Source organism: Molossus molossus, unplaced genomic scaffold (genome assembly GCF_014108415.1).
Source record: "Molossus molossus isolate mMolMol1 unplaced genomic scaffold, mMolMol1.p scaffold_m16_p_17, whole genome shotgun sequence".
Taxonomy (NCBI): Eukaryota; Metazoa; Chordata; class Mammalia; order Chiroptera; family Molossidae; genus Molossus; species Molossus molossus.
Genome location: NW_023425352.1, coordinates 30,813,261 through 30,837,929, shown reverse-complemented (window position 1 = coordinate 30,837,929; position 24,669 = coordinate 30,813,261). Strand labels below are relative to the sequence as shown.

The window sequence follows — 24,669 nt, the reverse complement described above, 5'->3', positions numbered from 1 at the left end:
AAAGTATTGGTTCACTGAGTTACATTAAAATTTTTTTTAAAATTGATTTTAGAGAGAGAGAAACATCAATTTGTTGTTCCACTTATTTATGCATTCATTGGTTGATTCTTGTATGTGCCCTGACCAAGAATTGAAACCAAATTTTGATGTATTGGGATGATGCTTCAACCAATTGAACTACCATGCCAGGGCCAGTAGAATTTTTAAAAATTGATATATTTCATCATACTGTGGCAAAAATCAAATTAATTAATATCACCAACAGAAAATTCCTTTTAAGTATTGGGAAGCTGCCAGTTCACAGTGCTTAGTTTTTCCTGAAAGCTTAAATTTTGTTATTGGCAACAAGTATGTCAATTGTTTTCCCTGAAGTGACCAATTTATTTTTGAGAACATGTCAGCCAAATATCCAAGTCAGAATAACCATAGTTTATCAGTGCAGTCAAATAAATTATTGATCTATGAAAAATGATTAGGTCAGCTCACAATTTAGGCAGGCTCACAAGTGCTTTTCCTTAGCATATGGAGCAGAAGTATTTTATGTATATATCATATCTCATTGCATAGAATGTTAAAAAGATGTGCATTCAGGGTTGAGGTTTAATAAAATTATTTTTACTACTTTAAGGACATTCCTAAATGAAACCAGCTTTAAAAAAAAAAAAAAGTGTTGGTGCGTGGTTAGTATATTTGGTGCCATTGCCTTGATTCTTTCTAATGCACTAGTTTTTCCCATTATTACTTTTGCTGCATCAGTGCAAATGTCAACACAGTGAAAAAATAATACAGTGTCTTGTTTTGACTTCAATGACCCTTTAAAAACGTCTTGGGGATCCTGAGGGTTCAGGAGCCCACATTTTGAGAACCAGTATTTCTGGGACATCATAACACTATAATTGAGAAGCTCCAGTAACAGCATTTCACTAAGCTATACAGCTTTATTTGCCTTTCTATGAAGTAATGCGTGGTGTGGGAAAAATTAAGTTGTACAGGTGTTCTTTAAAATATAGCAAATGTGTTTGTTTAGTAGTCTCATTTTAACATTTTAATACCTGTCAAATTCTTTAAACTCTGTTTATTTTCCAATCTTTAAAATTATACTATTTTTTAATTACTCATTTCTCTGCATTTATATTTTTACAAAACTTAAAATTATTTCATAATATAAGGATTAGAAAAATTAAGTATGAGTAAATAGTTTTAATACACTTTAAAAAATCATTTCAGGCAGGCATTCCAGACCCTCCAAATATGTCAGAAGAATTAATCCAATTGAAAGCCAAGGAGCGACACTTTTTGGAGCAATTGTTAGATGGGAAGAAATTAGAAAATTACAAAATTCCAGTACCAATCAATGCTGAACTCAGAAAATATCAGCAGGTAAAGTTTTATACTTATCTTGTAAATGTAAATAATGACTATTCCTTTCAAATGTACCTTAAAGTGTTTTAAGAATTTGTTTAATAAAATCTTATGGTTAGTGTCTTATACCCATTTCTTTCTCTTATGCCTATAAAAATACATATTTATGATATGTTTATGTTTATAATTTTTCTCTTTCAACATTTCAGGATGGTGTGAACTGGTTAGCATTTCTTAATAAGTATAAACTTCATGGAATTCTATGTGATGATATGGGTTTAGGAAAAACTTTGCAGTCCATCTGCATTCTAGCAGGAGATCATTGTCACAGGTAACTTAAAATGTTATTTTAAAAGAAGGCTTCCAGATGCTGAGAGATGTAAACAAAGTGGTTAATTTATTGTTTTGTTGTTGTATAGGGCCCAGGAATATGCAAGATCAAAATTGGCAGAATGCATGCCACTTCCTTCCTTGGTGGTTTGTCCACCAACATTAACAGGTCACTGGGTGGATGAAGTAGGTAAATTTTGCTCCAGAGAATATCTCAATCCATTGCACTATACTGGACCTCCTACTGAAAGAATAAGGTAGGAACTGTATAATAAAAAGTTAAATCTTTTGCTTTATATAGTTTAGAGGAATAAAATTCATTAAAGGTGAATTTAGTTAGCAGTTTTTATTGTCAGACATAGAAACTTATTTAAGACAAGTATACATACATTTTATTATTATTATTATTATTATTATTATTATTATTTTCTTTATTGATTTTAGAGAGGAAGGGAGAGAGGGATAGAAATATCATTGAGAGCCCTGGCCAGTTTGGCTCAGCAGTTAGAGTGTCGCCCTGCGGTCCAGAGAGACCCAGGTTCAGTTCCTGCTAAAGGCATGTACCTCAGTTGGCATTCGTCCCCGGCCGGGTCATGCGGGTGGCGACCACTCGATGTGTCCCTTTCACGTTGATGTTTCTCTCTCTCTCTCTTTCCCTTTCTCTCTCTCTCTCCCTCCCTCCCTCTCTCCCACTCTATCTGAACAACAACAACAAAAAAGAAATATCAATGATAAAGAATATCAATTGGCCGCCTCCTGCATTCCCCGCCCCCATTGGGGATTTGGCCCGCAAGCTGGGCATGTGCCCTGATCAGGAATTGAACCAGCGACCTCTTGGTGCATGGGTCAGTGCTCAGCCATTGAGCCACACTGGCTGGGCAGGTGTACATACATTTTAAAGATAATCAGTCTTTCATCAAAATTTAAGTTTACCCAAAACACTAATTCAAAAGAATATATACCACCCTTATATTTATTGTTATTTACAATATCCAAGATAAAGAAACAACCCAGGTGCCCATTAATAGATAATGGATAAAAAAGTTGTACATATATACAATGGAATATTACTCAGCCATAAAAAAGAATGATGATGTTACTGTTTGTTAGAGCATGGATGAACAGACCTAGAGGGTATTATGCCAAGTGAAATAGAGAAAGATAAATACCATATGATTTCACTTACATGTGTAATCTCAACAGCAAAATAAACAAAATTGAAACAGACTCATAGACGCAGAGAATAGACTGATGGTTGCCAAAGGGGAGGGGAGTTGGAGCACTGAGTGAAAAGGTGAAGGGATTGAGAAGTACAAATTGGTAATTACAAAACAGTCACAGGGATGTAAAGTACAACATAGTGAATATAGTTAATAATACTGTAATAACTATTTATGGTGCCAGCCAGATAGGTACTAGAAATATTGCAGAGAACACTTTGTAAAGTATGTGATTGTCTAACCATTATACTATATAACTGAAACTAACACAAAATAATATAGAATGGAAACTGTAATTGAAAAATAAGTTTTGAAGTTTTGTTTTCTTTTAAATCGAGGACTTGGGCTATATTCAACAATCAATTGGGCTTTCTAAGTATTAGAGCTAGAAAAACAATCAGGAACCAAAGCCATTCTCTCTGCCCTTCTTGGGAGCCTTGTGATCATAGCATTTCCTAGGTGTCATGCCAAGACTACCCACTTTCCCTAAGAGTTCCCTATTTCTTCTTCCCTCTCCCCAAAAGTGCTTTTGGTCCACAATGACTGCTTTAGCTGTCCTGATACCGTAGCAACGATAGAGTTCTATTAGCTTTACCCTCTCTATGTTCATTAGTACATCTCTTACGTTCCTAAATACAAATTTTGAAGAGGAAATCTCATTGATTCCAGTTCATCTTTTGAAGCTTGGATAGTCACAGGTTGCTGATTAGTCCATGCTGCCTCTCTGTATTAATAGTAGCTAACATCTATTGAGCACTAACTGGCCAGGCACTGTTCTAAGCAGTTCTACATTTATGTAAAATTGTATATTGTGTATTCTCACATCCACTTTATGAGGTGTGGATACTATTATTATTCCCAGTTTGCACACGAGGAGTCTAAGACATGGGGCACAGGTCCAGGGTCACTCAGCTACTTAAATGAGCAGGGTGAGATTTGAATACAGGCAACTCAATAGCTTGCACTCCTAAAAAAATTTACTACAGTATCTGTTAGAGTTAATTTATTTACAAGTGATAGAAACTCAACTCAGACTAGCTTAAGCAAACAGGAAATTCATTAATTAACTGAATTGAGAATTTTAGGGGTGAATTCTTGTTTCAGGCACATCTAGATTACTCTCATTTGCTCTTTTTCTTCATACATAATTTGTTGTATTTGGTCTGTGCTAGACTTCAGTCTACACTTGGTGGATAAGTTGATCACGGGCCGTCTTAGGCCCACATTTTCCTAGCCTTGTTTGGGCCATGCCCTCAAACCAGCCCTTTGTGGTCAGTGAATAAAATATTGTGAAGAGCTCAACCTGATTCAAATGCTTCATCTCTTTGGTGAATATGGAGACATGTGATTGATAGCTCCTCCTCATCCCCCAACACAACATGGAGTAGTAAAGGAATAGTGCCTCCAAGGAAGAGGTGTTGGGCAAATGAAGTTAAAATGTCCACCACATCTCGAGTCAGGTATCCAACCTCTTTTCTAATCAGACTAAGTTAAGGCATTAAGGCCCATTTATAAGCAGAATGGCCTTCAGGTAGCAGGGTCATAAATGTAAACAGAAGGGAATGTCAGTCTTAGTAGGCAGATTGAAAGCACCTTATATGATGGTAGCTGTAGTTTTCCCTTTGAAATTGTATTACAAATTTTGCAGATTTCCCATCTCTTAATCTTGTTTATTTTTAAATACAGGTTACAGCATCAAGTAAAAAGGCATAATCTAATAGTGGCTTCATATGATGTCGTGAGGAATGACATAGATTTCTTTAGGTAAGAATTTTTTGTTGTTGTTGTTAGAAAAACTTAGTATCAAATTCGGAGAATCTTAGCATTTTCCCTCAAAGACTCTTCATATAGTTCCTGACATACAGTAAAAGATGCTAAAATTTTTTGTTTATTCTCCCTTAGAAATATTAAATTTAACTACTGTATTCTTGATGAAGGCCATGTCATCAAAAATGGAAAAACAAAATTGTCAAAAGCAGTAAAACAACTGACTGCTAATTACAGGATTATTCTTTCTGGAACACCAATACAGGTAATTATTTAGGTTTTTTGGGTTTTTTTTTTTAATTTTTTTTTCTTTGATTTTAGAGAGAGAGGAAAGGAGAGGGAGAGAGAGAGAGAAACATCGATGAGAGAGAACATCGACTAGCCATCTCCTGCATGCCCCCCACTGGGGCTTGGGCCCACAATGTGGGCATGTGCCCTGACCAGGAATTGAATTTGCGACCTCTTGGTGCATGGGTTGATACTCAACCACCGAGCCACACCGGCTGGGCTTATTTACTTTTTTTTATCATGTGGAGAGATGGCTTAGCATTGGCAGTGAATTAAATAAGGTTTGGCTTTTTTTTTTAGTTTATAGGAATGATAATTTCTAGTAATTATTTGGTTTTTATAATGGTTCGTTTGATATGTAGCAGTATCTAAGCAAACTAGGTTTTAAAAGTTATATAATTTTAGGCTATGTAAAGTCTGCCCAAAGTCTGGGAGACATTAGTCAGACTCTTCCAAATTGGTCATTATCCTTTTGTATAATATTATACCACTATCTAATTTAACACTGAAAAGCTAGTGCTGATTCGGAGGTGAATCATCATATAGTAAGAAATATGAATACCTGAGGTTAGGAAGCAGTTGAAGGGAGGAGATTGTAGAAGTTTATCTTGGAAAAATAAGACTGTTGAGTATGTAGATGTCTTCAGATAAGAGCGACTGTATTATATTCCAGAGGTTGCAAAAGTCCACACCTAGGTTGGATAGCCCACTCAGATGGGAAAATACCCTTCATCACTCTCCAGTTAGTGGGAGGATAAACACAAAGTGACCTCTGAGAGCCCCTCTGACTTTGAAATAATTGATTTTTAAAATTTATGTATTTGTTACTTTTCTTTAAATTTATTTATTATAAGTGTTAGGGTTTTATCTATTAAGTGAACACTATGGATAAGCATATAAAAATTTAATACAAGTTTTCTTTTCTTTTTTTTTTAATACGCTACTGATTTTTTTTAGAGAGAGACATCAATTGGCTGCCTCCTGCATGCCCCCTACTGGAGATCAAGCCTGCAACCCGGGCATGTGCCCTAACTAGGAATCCAGTCTGGACCTCTCAATACATGGGACTACGGTCAATCCATTGAGCCACATCGGCCAGGCTAATACAAGTTTTAAAAAGTACCTTTAAAAGGGAAAAAAGACTCTAGGCTTGAATTACTGAGATTTATTTTGTTTCAATTTAAACTTACATGGAAACTTCACAGTATTTTTAAATATGTTATTGCTTTTACAATAATAAGGTTTTTTTGGTTTTTGTTTGTTTGCTTAAAGACAATCTTTTTTTCCCCTCATACCCATTTGAACAGTTTAGCTCTGAAGCTGTAAGGTGGGTTTCTGCACCAAAGAGCCCTAGTAGCCCAGAGCTGAGGGTCAAACTTAAGTGGGATTTGCAGGCTGTCCATCATATGGGAGGGCAGCCCAGCATAGTGAGCCCATAGCCTGAATAGGATACATGCATATTGGGAAAGCATCCAAAATGAAAACATACTCGGTTGTTCGTTTGTTTTTCATGAAACTTCAGCAGAATTGGAAAGAATTTGTGCCAGTTCCTTGTGACCCATAAATAATGAGCAGGCTTGACCTATAACCTTAGGTTTTTCCTTTGTTGAAGAAATGGTGATGTTGGCCAAATTCCTTAAAACGTGCTGTCAGTTTGAGTGTTAAAGTTAAAAGAATCAGAAACACATTCATACTTTTGCTCTTTTATATACTACTGTGTGCCTCCAGTAGGATTTAAATACTATAGACCAAGGCTTATCTGGTGGAGAATACTTGAAAGTCTCCCCCTAAATAGGATAGAGTATTTTCTCCAAGGATGCTGACCTGAATATTACACATTAAACTATGGGCTTATACTATATATCTAAAAATGTGGTGATGATCTCTCATCTATATCATAATAATGGACTTTTTTGTTAATGTTTTGTTTTTTAAGTGTAAGTAAATAATCCCAGTACAAAAGATAACTCATGTTCCTTTCTTATATTCAGAACAACGTTTTGGAGCTGTGGTCATTATTTGATTTCCTCATGCCAGGATTTTTGGGGACTGAACGCCAGTTTGCGGCTCGATATGGTAAACCTATATTAGCAAGTAGGGATGCTCGAAGCTCCAGTCGAGAACAAGAAGCAGGTATGAAAAAGAGAGATAATTATATTCTCTGTTCAAGTGAATATAATTTATTACTACCTTTTTTTTTTTTTTTATTGGGTTGTCCTTTTATTTTGTTACTGCTTTCTAGGAGTTCTTTTATTTTGAGGCTTGCTTTTTCACTTTTTTTTCTTTTTTCTTAATCTTCATCCGAGGACATTTTTCCATTTTTTGTTCAGATAGAGTGGGAGGGAGAGAGAGAGAAACATCGATGTGAAAGGAACACATCGAGTGGCTGCCTCCCGCACGACCCAACCAGGGCCGGGGACAAACTGCAACTGAGGTACGGGCCCTTAGTGGGAACCGAAACCGGGTCTCTCTGGACTGCAGGCCGACTCTCTAACTGCTGAGCCAAACTGGCCAGGGCTCTAGGATATTTTTTAAGAGAGTGGAAGGGAGGGAGGAGGAGAGAGCAGGAAACATCAATAGGTTGCCTCCTGCATGCACCCCAACTAGGGCCAGGAATCAAACCTGCAACCCAGGTACGTGCCCTTGACCGGGAATCAAACTCATGACCCTTTGGTGTGCAGGCTGACACTCTGACCACTGAGCATCAGTGACCAGGGCTATTCCTAACTTTCTTAAGCCATTTTCTCTTATTATCAACAGGTGTCCTTGCGATGGATGCACTGCACCGCCAAGTCCTGCCATTTCTTTTGAGAAGAATGAAAGAAGATGTTTTGCAGGACCTTCCACCCAAAATTATTCAAGACTATTACTGTACTCTTAGTCCTCTCCAGGTTAGGAATCTGGTGATTGTGGTTGTTGGTGGTATGTTTATTAGTAAAATGCTTGAATAAACCACAAAAGTATTGAGTAAAGGAGAATAGCCTTTGGTTTTATCACTCTAATCTAGCTTCTACTTCCCTAGACTTGAAGAATAGTGTTTCAAATAGATGTAGATAAGACCTAAGTGAATCTGTTTGTATATATGGATACATTTGGATATGTACATTTTGAATGGAGCATTAAAACATAACATTCAGTTGCTTTCTTATATGTTTAGTTAGTTGAAAATGTTGCAAGGTTAAATTGATGAAGAAATGTTTTTAAGGGCCAAAAATCTGCCTATAATGTCTTATCCTCATAACAGCATTATAGGTATCATCAGTCCCCATTTTTACAAATAAGGAAACTGAAGCTAAGAAAGTTAAGCAACTTGCTCAAGGTTATATAGCCAATATATATCTGGGCTGGGTTTCAAACCTTGGGAAGTGAGGACCTCATCCCTTTTACTTATTTTTTTAATCCTCACCCAAGGATATTTTTCCATTTTTGTTCAGATAGAGTGGGAGGGAGAGAGGGAGAGAGAGACACACATCAACTGGTTGCTTCCTGCACGACCCCAGTCAGGGCCGGGGACAAACTGCAACCAAGGTACGTGCCCTGACCAGAATTGAATCCACAACTCATTGGTCCATGGGCCAATTCTCTAACCACTCAGCCAAATTGGCCAGGGCAGACCTCATCTTTTTTAAATCATTATTGCATTACCAGTAAATTTTTGAAATAAATTTTGGCTTCTGCATAGTTCTGATTTTGTGCATAGAGACCATTATCAAAGAAATTTATTGTATGCCTTTCCTTGTGTAGTATTTTGTAAGGGGAAACTGTCTTTCTATAATCAGAATTTTCTGCTTGAATATATACTTTATGTTCCAGGTTACTATTGATCAATCTATTTCAGTAGTATGAGTTGGTCAAATGAATAAAAGATACCTATAGACACACCCTACAAACTTACCCTGTTTCCTGTTCAGTTTATAGACAGTTAACCTATTAGTATTTATCTGTACAACTTGAATTTAGTGGGCAGGACACTAATCTAGGTGCTAATAATTCTGTGATCATTTATATTATCTACCCTATCTGTCTGGGCCTCCATTCCTTATCTGTAAAAATAAGGTTAATATTTCTTGAAAGGAATATTTAATGTGCAATAAAGAAAAGTTGCCATGTGAAAAAAGGCAGTGGTGATACACTGGTGATGGTATTAAAACATAAGCATAAAATATATTTAAGTAGTCTGGAGGAAGGGAGCTGGGGAAGGAAGTGACAGTTGGCTTTATTTGGTTTTCATAGGTTTTTATACTCTGACTTCTGTTCTTGAGCACTCTAGATTTTCTTCCCTTTTTGCATTGTTTTAGCATGTACAAGCAGAACCCAAACCCCAAGGTTATACTTTAAACTTAATAAGAGTTCCCCTTTTAGGCAGCAGTATACTTGTAAAAGTTGGTCTCTCGGAGTGTAGCTATAGAGTCTTGATCACATAACTTCACTTAAGGGAGATTTTCTCATTTGCTTGTAAGGGTTCAGGTTCTCTTTATCTTCTGAACAGAGTGCAAAAATTAAGTCTAGGACTATTTGACTAGTTTTTAAATATTTTAGCAGCCCAACCTAATGTGTTATACTTTTTAAATGTAATTTTAAAGGAATTTACCAAGATGCAATGGATTATCTGAAATCAGTAGCAAAGTATAGGTATCATAATTTATTTTCTGCAATGAGGGTTGATTTAAATTACTGCTCTTATTGGCCTTTGCTAGTTATTTTTTCAACAACTGAAAATATACTTCTTTTGTGGGGGAAACTTTACAGGTTCAGCTCTATGAGGACTTTGCTAAGTCACGCGCCAAGTGTGATGTTGATGAAACAGTTTCTTCAGCTGCACTTTCTGAAGAAACTGAAAAACCAAAGCTTAAAGCTACAAGCCATGTATTCCAGGTATAGATTACAGTCTACTTTTTAAATGTTGCTTAAAAATGTTCTTCAATGCAGCAAATTTTACAAAGAACACTGAAATATGGGTTTATTTAAAAAAATTTTAATCTGTGTGTGTATTCTTAAAAATAGGTAAAAGTACCAATTTATTTTCATATTAATTAGTAATAAGTAATTTACTATTAAAATTAAATGTAAAATGCAATGTACATTAGTTTATTACATTTAAAAGGGTCTTAGAATAGAGAATCTTTTGTTTTCCATTCCAAAATATTGGAACAGCCCTGGCCAGTTTGGCTCAGCATTTGGAGCATCAGCCTGTGGACCAAAGGGTCACGGGTTTGATTCTTGGTCAAGGGCACGTACCTGGGTTGTAGGGTCGATCCCTGCCACCTGCCGCACCCCCCTCCCCAACCCGGTCAGGGTTGTGTGGGAGGCAACTAGTTGATGTGTCTATCTTACATTGATGTTTCTCTCTCCCTCCCTCCCACTCTATCTAAAAATGAATGGAAAAATATCCTTGGGTAAGGATTAACAAGCAAAAATATTGGAACACCTACCACAAGGCAGTAATTTTTCTAAACTCAGGGATTAATTAAAGCAGTGGACAAAACATTCCCTGTTTATGTATATGAAAAACAAGTAAATATATATTATGTAAGAGAAAAAACAGAGTATGGGACTATACAGTATAGGAGTAAGGTAAGGTTGTGATTTTTTTTTGTTTTTTAATTTTTTTTAGTTCTCACCCAAGGATATTTTTCCATTGATTTTTAGATATAGAAGAAGGAAAAGAGACACACAACACATTGATTGGTTGCCTCCTGCATGACCCCAACAGGGACTGGTGATCAAACCTGCAACCAAGATACATGCCCTTGACCAGGGACTCAAACCCACGACTCTTCAGTCCTCGGGCTGATGCTCTTAACTGCTGAGCCAAACTGACCAGGGCAGGGTTGTGATTTTTAATTGAGGAATCAGGGATGGTCTCACTGAGAAAGTGACAATTAAGCAGAGATTTGAAGGAGGATTGAGGCATTGCAGATGTGTAAGGGGAAGCTTGTCAGTAGAGCTTGCTAATACAAGTCTCTGTGCCAAGGATGAGACACAAATCATAACGCAAGTAAAAGGCAAAAGAGAAAGGGTGTGGCCGAATCAAAGAAAAGAGATCCTATAGGGTTTTCATTTTCAAACACAATCACTTGAAATAACCATTCAGCTTCCCAACCCCCACTACAAACCTACTGAACCAGAATACTAGGTAGAGTATTCTTCAAGTTTATCAGGTCCTCATGACATTTTTATACCCACTGATGTTTGAGTAACCCTTCTTTGGAAAATGATACCTGGTTCCAGAAGCATCTGTAAGCATTATCAGGCACTTTGAAGTGAGAAAGGTTAGCTATAGGAGCTAATGAATAAGCCTCTTTCTGCCAAGAGAAGTTCATTGTCTAGTGGGGGATACAGACATAAACAGTGCAGTTTATATAAGTTATAAATGCTCTTAAAAATAAATACAAACTACAGATGAAGGCATCACAGATGAGGTTTTTGAACTGGTTCTTGAAGACTCTGAGTAGCAGTAGTTAAAAGAGAAAGAAGGTATTCTAGACAGAATAGAATAGGAAAGGATACTGAGAACACAAACATTTGTGGTATGTGAAGTGGACTTATATATATAATTTTTTCTATTTTAAAGGCATTACAGTACTTACGTAAACTATGCAACCATCCAGCATTAGTCTTAACACCTCAACATCCAGAGTTCAAGAGTACTACTGAAAAACTGGCCATTCAGAATTCTTCTCTTCATGATATTCAACATGCCCCTAAACTCTCAGCTTTGAAGCAAGTAAGTAGGCTTTTTAAGTGATAGATGTGTGTTGAACATTCTTGCTCTGTAGCACTAGGTAAATAGATTACTGATATATTTACCACTTTTATTTTTTTTTGATTTATTAAATTTTGGTAAAAAATTGTCAAATATACCATCTTAACTATTTTTAAGTGTATAATTCTGTGGCATTATTTACATCTACAGTATTGTACAACTGTCACAGCTATTTATTTATAAATATTTTCTGTCACTCACACAGAAGTTCTGTACTCATTGAGCAATAACTTCCCGTTCTCCTTTTCCCCCAACACTGGGTAACCTCTAATACCTAGTTTCTATCTTATGAATTTGCATGTTCTAAATATTTCCTATAAGTAGAATCATCATCATTGTCCTTTTGTGACTGGCTTATTTCACTTATTTTCAAGGTTCATTCATGTTGTAGCATGTACTGGTACTTCATTTTTATGGCTGAATGATACTCCATTACTATTATCATGTATATACCACATTTTGTTTATCCAGTTATGTGTTGATGGGATATGTGAGTTGCTTCGACCTTTTGGCTATTGTGAATAATACTGCAGTGAATAATACTATTGTGAATTATAAGTATTTGTACCCCTCTTTTCAGTTCTTTTGGAGTGTAATTGCTGGCTGGATCATACAACAAATTCTATGTTTAACTTTTTCAGGAGCTGCCAACCTGTTTTCCATTGTGGCTGCACCATTTACATTCCCACCAGCAATGTGCCAGGGTTACCATTTCTGCACATCCTCCCCAACAATTATTATCTTTTTTTTTTAATTATAGGTATCCCAGTAGGCATGAAGTGGCACCTCATTGTTGATTTGCTATTACTAATGACTAATAATGTTGAATATCTTTGGAGTAATGCCTATTTTAAGTCCTTTGACCATTTTTTAACTGAATTGCTTATCTTTTGGTTGAGTTTTAGGGATTATTTTATATTGTAAATATTAAGCCCTTACCACATATGATTTTCAAATACTTTCATTCTGTATATTTTCTTTTACTTTTTCAATAATGTCCTCTATAGATTCTGATGAGAAATCAGATGTTAATCTTATTGAGGATCCCTTTTACATGACAAGTGACTTTTTTCTTGCTGCTTTTGAGATGCTGTCTTTGCCTTTCAACACTTTGATTATAATGTGTGTCAGTGTGGATCTATTTTCAAATAAAAATTGAATTCCATCCACATTTCAATTATACTACAGGCTTTAAATTATTTTTAGTTTATATTTTTGTACTATATATATTTTTTTACCTGCAGTTATTAAACTAATCTTTCATTTTATAGTGTCTCTTGACACCCTGAACTGTCTGGAATTAAGAAGCTTAGGAACTCTGCAGCTTATTAGATTATTTCTGGATATAATCATGGAGGGTTTTTCTAGAACCTTTCTTTTCCATTTGCCCAGTTCTTTTAAAATATTCAGAGTAAAGGGTCTCTCTCAGGAGAGAACTAGCTTGCTTGCTTTTATTTAAAATATGTTCTCTGAAGTAGAGGAGAAATTGTGTTTGCTTTTTAAAAATCTGGCAATAGAAGTAAAGAAATATGTGTATCAGCAGTTAATAGTGCCAAAAGTATCTAATAATGCTAGAATTTAAATTTTTCAGTAGAGTGGAATGAACTGAAATTCTAGGTGACATTTAATGGTGATAAGCAGAATCAGTTTTAAAAGCAAACACTTAGGTAAATATAGATTCTGTCAGACTTGGCAAACATTTTATATAGGGTCAAGTTGAATTTGATTTGATGGTAAATTCACTCTATGAATTAGTTGCCAGTAAATAAAGCTAATATGATCTAGTGAGATTAAAGCAATATAATGGCCAAAATGAGGAAATCATAGTTTCACTGTATTTTATATCAGTAAGACCAAATTTTGAGTATCATTTATAGTTTAGGGCCACTATAAGTATATAACTATAATAATCTAGAAACCATTTTATGTGAGGTATAGCTTAAAAAACTATTGTTTGACTACTTTTATTGAACACTTGTGTAATGTTGATTCTTTTTGCAAGTTGCTGTTGGACTGTGGTTTGGGAAATGGCAGCACTTCAGAGAGTGGCACAGAGTCTGTTGTGGCCCAGCACAGGATCCTGATCTTCTGTCAGCTTAAAAGCATGCTTGATATAGTAGAACATGATCTTCTCAAGCCTCACTTACCCTCTGTCACTTACTTGAGATTAGATGGAAGCATACCTCCTGGTCAGAGGCATTCCATTGTTTCACGGTAAGTAGCTTGTAAAATTCTTATAAATCACGGCTATAGCCAGTGTGGTATTACATAGAACTTTGCCTCATGAAGTATTTATTTAAAAATATAGAACTACAAAACAAATTTTAAAAATAAAATGTATAGGTAACTACATTCCACCTCACCTTTTTGGGGGGAGTTGAGGTGGGAAAAAGTGGCTTAGCTGAGAGATCTGTACCCAGATCTCTGTGCCTCTGCTTAGAAAAGGTTGGGAGCTGGCCCAGCTAGGAAGCAAAATCAGTGAGTACAGTGTTTCCTAACTGTGGCCTGTACCCTCTGCTTTAGAAACTGCAGATTTCTAGATTCAGATTCTTAGGTCTGTCTCAGACTCGCTAACTTCAAGAGTGAGCATTTTTAACAAGCGTCCTCAAGAGGTTGTTAGGCATTATACAGTTAGAGAGCCATGATTAGGCTTTGGAGGCAGACAGTCCTAGGTTTGACTCCTGACTCTGCTATTTAAGCATTGTTCTCTTGGGCCTGTGTATCATCCACAGAGCTTGAGTCTCTCAAATAAGGACAATGAGCCCTGGCCTGTTTGGCTAAGCAGTTAGAGCATCAGCCCGCTGACCAAAGAATTGCTTCCTGGTCAAGGGCAAGTACCTCGGTTTTGAGTCCCAGGGGGTCGTGCAGGAGGCAACCAATTGATGTCTCTCACCTCGATGTTTCTCTCCCTCCCACTCTATCTAAAAAAAATAAAGACAATGATAATATTCTTATAGAGCTTGTTGTAGCAATTAAATAATGCATATAAAGTACAAAGCCCACTGCTTGACTCAGAGTGAGATGTAATAAATGATAGCTTGGTAATGTTAGTTTTTGTTTTTCCTAGAAACTACTAGATGTCCTGTGTCAATATATTCTAGGAATGGTACAATAGCATCAACCCTCAACATCCTTATCTTCTACCTTCCCTACTGATGTAGCCTTTTCTCCCATTATCCTCTTCTATTTCCATACATTCAAGGTTCATAGTCTTAATTATAGTGTTTAATTTTTGCAACTTAGTCTTTATCTGATACTCTAAAACATAATCCAGTTGGACTTATTTCTGAAATTTCTGACATGTTCTAGAATACATTCTTTCTACTGCTAAAGATGTTTACAGGGTGGGACAAAAATAAGTTTACAGTTATGAGTATGCAAAACAGTTTATTCTTGTATTATTTATTAATTATTGTATTATTCTCCATACAAACAACTATAAACCTACTTTTGCCCCACCCTAAATAGTAAAAGAATAGTTTGATCTCAAGTGGTCACAGAAGTGTTTGTTATGGATTTCTAAAGAAGTGTTCTCCTTTGTATTCTTTAATTTTTATTAAATAGTACGATTTCTATTGTATGGGTACCTTAGAAAGAAATGTACTAATTTTATTTTTAAATATCTGTACTTTTAGGTTTAACAATGATCCATCCATAGATGTTCTCTTACTTACAACTCACGTTGGTGGCCTGGGGCTTAACTTAACAGGCGCTGACACAGTGGTATTTGTGGAGCATGATTGGAATCCCATGCGTGATCTACAAGCCATGGACCGGGCCCATCGAATTGGGCAGGTAAAAAGTCACCATTCACAGCTGTTAACCTGTGAATTGAGAAAAATATTCCTCAGTTTAAGTTCCTACTCTGATGTTAACAAATGTTTGACCTTGGGCCAAGTCACTTAATAATTCTTCATACACCACTTCCTCGATGCATTAAATGAGGTGGCTCGGGCTAAGAAAACTGGGACACTGTCCATTCCTAATATTCTGGCTCGTGGGGCCAGGTAAAGAATTAGATAGTAGTTAAGTATGCAAGCCCCCTGACTTGGTGAATGTCAAACCTTACCAGTTTATTTGTGCTACAGTTGCTTTACTTCTTTTTCTTATTCAGAAACGTGTGGTAAATGTCTACCGATTGATAACCAGAGGAACATTGGAAGAGAAAATAATGGGTTTACAGAAATTCAAGATGAACATAGCGAATACAGTTATTAGTCAAGAGAATTCTAGTTTGCAGAGTATGGGGACAGATCAACTTCTCGATCTGTTTACACTTGATAAGGTAAAGAACTTAACACTATTTGCTTTATTTTTAATGCATGCACAGAGTTCCTGGGGATGCTTGATGGAAGTATATATGGGAATAGCAAAAGGCATTCACTTGAGTATCAATTAGACAACTTTATCCAGATTAAACTCTCCAGAATTCTAGGGGATGTTTGTAGTTTTGAGACTCTGATTAATGTCTCCAGTGTCTTGCTCCAAGATTTCTTTCCTTAGTCATTTCCTGCTAAAGGACATCTGTGTTTCTTGCCCTGCCTCCTGTTAATTTCTTTGAGCATCTACACTCTTGGGAGACTAACAATCCCTATATTACTATATGGTTATGAAGTTAATACATTTTAGCACTTACAAAAGGTATCTAGTCTAGATTCTCAATAAATAGTAACCATTATTATGCCCTGGTCAGTTTGGCTCAGTGGTTGGAGTGTTGGCCCACAGACCAATGGGTTTGATTCTGATCAAGGGCACGTACCTTGATTGCAGTTTGTCCCGGCCCTGGTCAGGGTCGTGCGGGAGGCAACCAGTTGGTGTTTCTCTCTCACATCGATGTTTCTCTCTCTCCCCCTCTATCTGAAGATAAATAGAAAAATATCCTTGGGTGAGAATTAAAAAAAAAGTAACCATTATTGTTACTGTGGGTGATAGAACTAATATATCAGATAATCCATAAGCAAAGGATGTATCATCTGGAAATATTGATATTATCAATCTGAAAACTAATTGGGTTCTATTTAAAATCCTGCCTAGGTTCAGAAAATCAGCTGCACACCCAGTATAAGTTATGGCGAGAATTGGCCTTAGACAATGTAATTAAACTAGCTGTAATAATAGAATTATAATATCCAAATCTGAGAGAGAGTAGTTCCACTGTACTGTGTGTGTTCAACCACATTTAGAATATTATGTCTAGGTACTACAGTTTAAACCATAACAAATTAGTAAGTCCCCAAGAAATGGCCAGAATGGAGGGAGGTTCTTTAATCATGTCACATAAGGTAAGGTTGAAAAAAGAAGGCTCAAAGAAACATGGATTGCTGCCTTCAAATAGCTTTTATTTTGTTTGAAAGAACAGTCTTATCTGTGATTTTAACAAGGAGAACTGGACTCTGGGAATGTTCCAGGGAGGTAAGAACTAAAGGATCCTATTGGGACAATTAGGAACATTTGAATATGGACTATATATTAGATCATTTTAATATATCATTTTATATTAAATTTTCTTAATTTGATCTTTGTACTTTGGTTATGTAAGAAAATGTCCTTGTTCTTAGGAATACATGCTTATTTCTATCTAGGGATAAAGGGGCATAATAGCTATAACTTACTCTTGAATGATTTGGATTAAAAGTTCATTATTTATATATCTGGCTCATACCTACATACAGGGGAGAGAGAATGACAACATGACACGATTAACAATGAGTTCTTTGTAATGTTCTTATAATTCTGTAATCTTGAAATTCTTCCCCCTGAAAAAGCTTAAAATGATAAAAATTATTAGCTTCTTCTAATTTCCCACAGGCCTATCTTATAAGATGAACTATTAACTCTGTTGAATAAGTGCAATATTAGATTTTCATTTAAGATATACTTTTTTCTGATTTTTGAAGTTAATCTTTCTGTCGATTTTTCTTAAGGATGACAAAGCAGAAAAAGCTGACACCTCTACTTCTGGAAAAGCAAGTATGAAATCAATTCTTGAAAACCTGAGTGATCTTTGGGATCAAGAGCAATATGATATGGAGTACAGCCTGGAAAATTTTATGCATTCTCTCAAGTAACTATCAAATATTGTTAATGCAATTGCTGCTAGTTCGGTTACATTTCTGCTGATATTCAGCAAATTTCAAAGTTTATGGTGAACTTTTAGCTCAATGTGTAAATAGATCTGAAGAATATTCAGCATAACGCTGGTTCTTGTTTCACTGGGGGGAACAAGTTATTCTCAAATATTTGCACTGTATTAAATTTAAATGTTAATGTGAAATGGTTTAAATTTTACATGCTGAATAGCTGCAGAGCAGAGGAACCAAACCAGGTTTACATGTGCTACCATGAGGTGTTCTTACTGGGAACGAACCTCCTATTTTACATAGTCACTTTGTACAGAATGAATATCCAGGAATACTATAGTGTTCATGTACATTTTTTCTTTTAAATAGAACTTGTTTTTATAAATGATTAAAAGTAGGGCTTTAAAAAAAATAAAAGCCTTAATGAGCCATAATTTTAAGAATAATGACTATAATATTGGTCACTCTTGAAAATCTTAGACAATGAATTGAACCATGCCCTTGTTGGAAACCTTTATATATTTAATGCAGGTGCATAATGTTTTTCAAATCTTTAACATCATTTTGTCAACTTTTAAAATATATCAACTATTCTAAATACAGGTAATTGTCTATTTAAGGCTATCATAACAACATCCTATTAAGGATGTTATTTTGTTTTTGTTTTTTAATTTATCTAATGGCTAGGATATAGCCAGATTCAGAGAACATATGTACACAATAGGTTTCAATCATATATATATATATAATATATTTTTTGTAACTATGAACATATACAGTTTTCCAGAAGTAGATTTTACACTGTTTAGAATTCTAAGACCTATGGTGATAAGGCTGTTTATTGAAGTAATGCATGACTGAAGCATAAAAGGGAGAAATAATTCCTTTATATACACAAACATACATAAATACACATATCTCTATGCACAGACATACACACCTATCTGGCATTTGAAAGGTGCTTGGTATTGGCACTAAAATCATGTAGTTTACTGGGCAGCAATAATAACTGGCCTGAAGTTGATTAACTAGTGTTAGAAGTGAGCTCAGTGGTGAGGGTGGGAATATGTATATAGATGTGCATTTATGTGTATGTATATATAATTTTATAAATTTCACACAAATTAATACATGCCTGTGTGCATATATAGTATGGGATATATTTGTATATATATGTACAGGTAATAAACATCCCCAAGGTTTGTGGCTGGCCATACACATAGGCATCAGTTTAAAAACCATCAGACCTCAACTGTAAAATAACCCTTCTGTTTAAAATCATTACTTATACTGTTCTGCAGCATTTAGATATGGATGTTTGTCACATTTCAGTAGCTTTGACAACCATACTGTAACATTAAACCTAGCATTCCACAAGAGAATAAATACGATTGAAACTAAAATATATGCAACTGTGTATTATTTGTACAGAATGATCACTAGAAAAAGCAAAAGATTAAAACGATTAGTTCATAAAGTTCGACACATTTTTTTTGTACTAAATGGTTACTTGCTTCATTGTTTAGGAATTACATTCAAATTATAAAAGACCAAAAGGAAACTCTTGACTTTTTAAAAAATTTAGCATAGCTCAGAATAATTGATAATTTTAAGAATATGTAGGGAGCAATATATCATTAAAGAAATAGGAAGAGGCCCTGGCTCCCACTAAGGGCGCATGCCTGGGTTGCAGTTTGTCCCAGACCCCGGTTGGGGTCGTGTGGGTGGCAACCAGTCGATGTTTTTCTCTTTCTCTCTCTTCCTCCCCCCCTATCTGAAGATAAATGCAAAAGGTCCTCGGGTGAGGATAAAAAAAAAAAAGAAATAAGAGAATTCACACCATAAAAGTTAAAGTTGTTTCCAAATTGCTCCAGTGGCGCAGTCAGTTAGCACGTGGTACTTAACACAAATTGAAAGGACAAAGTTGGAAGTCAAATGTGTAGGCAGTTTAAATTTTAAAAGAGTAGAATATTTCTATTAGCATCGACAGGATAATGATAATAGTGATTGCTTCCGGGTGGCGTAAGAGGAAGACTTAAGGTGACTATAACATTAAAAAAAGAACCTTGCCCTCGCTGGTGTGGCTCAGTTAGTTGAAGTGGTGGGTATGATCACCAGTTAGGGCATGTGCTTGGAGGCAGCCGATTAATGTTTCTCTTCCTACTTCCCTCTCTAAAATCAATTTTTTTTATAAATTTTTTTTTATCCTCACCCAAAAACATTTTTCGATATTTTGCTCAGATAAAGTGGGAGGGAGGGAGGGAGAGAAACATCGACATGAAAGGGACACATTGAGTGGCTGCCACCCACACGACCCAACCAGGGCCGGGGACAAACTGCAACCAAGGTACATGCCCTTAGCAGGAACCGAACCCGGGTCTCTCTGGACCGCAGGCTGACGTTCTAACCACTGACCCAAACCAGCCAGGGCTAAAATCAATTTTAAAATAATTTTTTGAGCTACACAAAATTAAATCACACATTCCAGATTTCCAAATAAAGAAATACACAAATGGGTAAGAATTAAGTATTCTCAGTTAAGTGACCGATTTAGAGTCAGTAGTGCAGCCTAAGAACGATGGCTACATGGGGAGACTTGAACTGAGTAGTGAATGATAGTAACGAAATTTATAGCTGTTAATTTTGTGGATATGATGATGTTTTTTAAAATGTGTGCATGTGGGAAACAAAACAAGCATGTTAATATTTTAAGCTGGGCCCTGGCCGGTTTGGCTCAGCGGTTAGAGCGTCGGCCTGCGGTCCGGAGAGACCCGGGTTCGGTTCCCGCTAAGGGCGCGTACTTCGGTTGCAGTTTGTCCCCGGCCCTGGTTGGTCGTGCGGGTGGCAGCCACTCGATGTGTCCCTTCACGTCGATGTTTCTCTCTCTCTCTCCTTCCTCTCTCTCCCTCCCACTCTATCTGTACAAAAAATGGAAAATATCCTCGGGTGAGGATAAAAAAAAAGAAAAAAAAAAAAAAAATATTTTAAGCTGGGTTTGGGTTCATGGATATCCTTTATACTATTCTCTCCCTTTTTTTATTATAGAAATTTTCAGTTATCATAAGTGTTTCCTATAGGAAAATCATACATTTTTAGGACTAAAGAAATATTAAGCTTTGGGGTCTGTAATGTTTGTTATATGACTATACCCACAAACACATGTCAGAAAAAGATTTCTAGTCTTTCAACAGGAGCTTCTTATAACAAGGGTGAAAATATCTGATGTTGGACTGATTGACCCAGTATAGTATAACCTTATTTTTTTTTAGGTGGTTATATAAGCTTATTCCAAAGTAAATACTTCAGTGAAGCTGTCTGAGAATGAGACCACGTACTACTACTACTACAAATTTTGCCTCTAAAAGTAGAATAGAAATTATAGAAAAGTAATAAGCATTCTGTGACACATCCATTCCATATAATCCCAGTACAATCTTCTTGGTGAAGGAAAGACCTCCTCAGTTTCCCAGAATATATGCTGGCATCAATGGGCTCTAAAGTGAAATTGTTTACAGGAAAATCTATTATCAAGTGCTGGAGTACTCAATGTAAATCTATAAATAAAAAATTTGAGCCCTGGCTGGTTTGGCTCAGCAGTCGGCCTGCGGTCCAGAGAGACCCGGGTTCAGTTTCCGCTAAGGGCACGTACCTCGGTTGCAGTTTTTCCCTGGCCCTGGTTGGAGTCGTGTGGGTGGCAGCCTCTCGATGTGTCCCTTTCACGTCGATGTTTTTCTCTCTCTCTCTCTCCCTCCCACTCTGTCTGAACAAAAAAATGGAAAAATGTCCTCAGGTGAGGATTAAAAAAATTTTTTTGAGTTATGCTAATTAATCAAAAATGTTTACTGTTCACACAAATTAGTGCCGGCCATCATCTGTAAGGAGACAAAAACTGCCTCCTGCTTCAAGAAAGGATTCTTAGTCTCTGGTAAAGTTCTGTTGAAGAATATAGGGGCTGAGAGCCTAATATCTGTGTAAGGACAAAAGAGTTGGTTTCAGGCTTATAGGAGAAAATCCCCTCCATAAAGTCACAAAGAGCTCATGTATTCAGACAGCATTAGCACAACTGTCTAGGAGTCCAGAAACAACATTATCTATGAGAAATCTGAATCCCAGGCCTGCACCACAGGTAAGTTTAAGGTCTGGGTCTGTTTTAAGTGTATACTGTAGGAACCACAAATCAAGAAAATAACAAAGTCAACTCTGGGACCCTAGCAGAAGCAAATACAGAACTGCGCTATAAATAGGATTCCATAGGAGGAAAGGTTCTAAGATAAAATTCATACACACACACAATCTATAGAAGGCACAGAACTATCTTTTGGAGAAAAAGCAGATGCAAATAGGAGAACTGATTCTTTAAAAACTTCAAATAGAATCTGAAAGACAATAAAATGATTAAGATAATTTGATATAAAAATAAGGAAACCAGCCCTGGCCGGTTTGGCTCAGCAGTTAGAGCGCCGGCCTGTGGTCCTGAGAGACCCGGGTTCGGTTCCCGCTAGGGGCGCGTACCTCGGTTGCGGTTTGTCCCCGGCCCTGGTCGGTCGTGCAGGTGGCAGCCACTCGATGTGTTCCTTTCACATTGATGTTTCTCTGTCTCTCTCTGTTCCTCTCTCTCCCTCCCACTCTACCTGAACAAAAAATGGAAAAATGTCTTCGGGTGAGGATAAAAAATAATAATAATAATAAGGAAACCATTATTAAAAATTAGACAAATTTGAAAAAGATCTTATGAAAATTTGATGGTTATCAGTGCAGATTAAACATGGCCAAAGAGAATTCAATGGGATATGGAAATGAATTGATAGAAAATAGGAAAGAATAGGCAAAAATGGGAGATGGAATGACAGCATCTAATACACATTTTAATAGCCCTGGCCGGTCTGGCTCAGTGGTTAGAGTGTCAGCCTGTGGACCAGAGAGTCCAGGGTTCAGTTCCCACTAAGGGCATGCACTTCAGTTGTAGTTTGTCCCCAACCCCAGTTGGGGTCGTGTGGGTGGCAACCAGTCGATGTGTGTCTCTCACATTGATGTTTCTGTCTCTTTCTCTTCCCCCCTCTCTCCTTCCTGCTCTATCTGAAAATAAATGCAAAAATGTCTTCGGGTGAGGATAAATAAAATAATATACACTTAATAGGAGATCCAGAAGAGAAGAGAGATCATGGGAGAAGAGACAAGAAATCACCTTTGAGTTACGTTTATTTTTTGCACACCCCTGCATCTAACCCATCAGCAAGTTCTACCATCTCCACCTCCAAAATATTTTCCAAATCTTTTCTCCATCTACTTGCTACAGCTGTAGTTCCCACTACCATCTTAACTCTTCTGGAATACTGTATTCTAACTGGTCTCCTACTTGACAGATCCTTTGGTGGTTTCCTATAAAATTCAGGCTGACTAACCCTGAACTCTTTCCAGGGTCTACAAGTCCTACAGGTTCTGAACACTGCTCATTTCTGTGACTTTCTCTTGTCATATCCCACCATGTTTACTCCAGTCAAGTCAGTCTGTCCTGCTTATACCTCAATGTAAAACCAAATGTGTTTCCATCTTGATTTTGGTTCTGGCATAGCTGGATGAATGGTGTCGTGGAGACATGGAAGCCTGAAAAGGGAGCAAATTTGGGAGGGCAAATGGGAAGGTAGAAATTGAGAATTTTCTTTTGGCCATTAAATTTGAGATTCCTATTATATACCAAAGTAGAGAGATGTTGAGTAAACAGATGTAGGAGTCTAGAGCCCAAAAAGAAAGGTCATATCCAGGGATATAAGTTTGGAAGGTAGTATTATAAGGTATGGGACTGAATAAGATCTCCTGGGGGTTATTTATATAATGAAACACTATATAGCAGTGAAAAATCACTGAGTAATAAAACATGGCTAAATCTCAAAAAGGCTGAGTCAAAAAGATGTATAGTTTGAGTCCATGTATAAAGACTAAAAACAGAGAAAACCAAAACACTTTAGGGGATATACAAACAAATTGAATATGTGGTTATTCACATTTGAAAAGTAAAAAATTAGGTGACAGTCATATGCACAACATTGTTTTTTTTGTTGTTAATCCTCATCCAAGGATATTTTTCCACTGATTTTTAGAGTAGAAAGGAGGGAAAGAGAAACATCAGTGTGAGAGAAACACATGAATTGGTTGCCTCCTGCACCACCCCAACTGGGCTGGGGACCAAACTTACAACCCAGGTACATACCCTTTACCAGGAATCAAACCCTTTGGTCCTCAGGCCAATGATCTAACCGCTGTGCAACCCAGCCAGGGTCATGTGCACAACATTTATTGATCATTTCCTACTCTATGCCAAACACAATGGGAGAAGCTCAAAAACCAGTTAGGAGAAGACTACTGAAGCCAACAACTGATATAGTTACATTCTTTTTAGAAACGGCCTTCAAGGCAAAAAGTATTACTTGGAATAAAGAGTCGTATCTCAGTGATAAGAAATTCAGTTAACCAGGAACTATAACAAATCCAAATTGATATATATACCTCAAAGCAAAAACAGACAAAACTACAAAAAAGAAATGGACAAGTCCAAGGTCACAGTGAGATTTTAACACACCTCTTTTCATTAGAATAACCAGACAAGGAAAAAAGAAAAACCAAGAGAGTGTAAAGGATTTTAATAATATAATTAATAAGTATGACTTAATTGACATGTATATATAGGTATACCCAACAACTGCAGAATACAATCTTTGGAAGCTTATGTGGAACATTAACCCAAATTTACCACATGCTGAGCCATAATGCAAATCCTGGCAAATTTCAAGAAATTAAAAACATAGGTAGTGTCTTTGTTCTCCACTACCATTCAAGATGTAGTAATGGCATCAAGATA

General features: G+C 36.5%; 1 protein-coding gene across 3 annotated transcripts in view; it reads left to right on the top strand.

Annotated features, from left to right (window-relative positions):
* BTAF1 (B-TFIID TATA-box binding protein associated factor 1) overlaps nucleotides 1-19,212 on the top strand; it is a 107,732-nt gene extending 88,520 nt beyond the window's left edge. For all 3 annotated transcript variants that reach the window (XM_036264778.1, XM_036264779.1, XM_036264780.1), the window contains 13 exons: nucleotides 1,228-1,380; nucleotides 1,572-1,693; nucleotides 1,782-1,949; nucleotides 4,599-4,676; nucleotides 4,815-4,944; nucleotides 6,959-7,100; nucleotides 7,728-7,858; nucleotides 9,717-9,842; nucleotides 11,542-11,694; nucleotides 13,736-13,947; nucleotides 15,369-15,528; nucleotides 15,848-16,018; nucleotides 17,658-19,212. In XM_036264778.1, coding sequence (XP_036120671.1) covers nucleotides 1,228-1,380; nucleotides 1,572-1,693; nucleotides 1,782-1,949; nucleotides 4,599-4,676; nucleotides 4,815-4,944; nucleotides 6,959-7,100; nucleotides 7,728-7,858; nucleotides 9,717-9,842; nucleotides 11,542-11,694; nucleotides 13,736-13,947; nucleotides 15,369-15,528; nucleotides 15,848-16,018; nucleotides 17,658-17,801 — 1,890 coding nt within the window. In that variant the 3' untranslated portion in view covers nucleotides 17,802-19,212. The remainder of the gene's footprint in view (nucleotides 1-1,227; nucleotides 1,381-1,571; nucleotides 1,694-1,781; nucleotides 1,950-4,598; nucleotides 4,677-4,814; nucleotides 4,945-6,958; nucleotides 7,101-7,727; nucleotides 7,859-9,716; nucleotides 9,843-11,541; nucleotides 11,695-13,735; nucleotides 13,948-15,368; nucleotides 15,529-15,847; nucleotides 16,019-17,657) is intronic.
* Nucleotides 19,213-24,669: the final 5,457 nt, after the last annotated feature.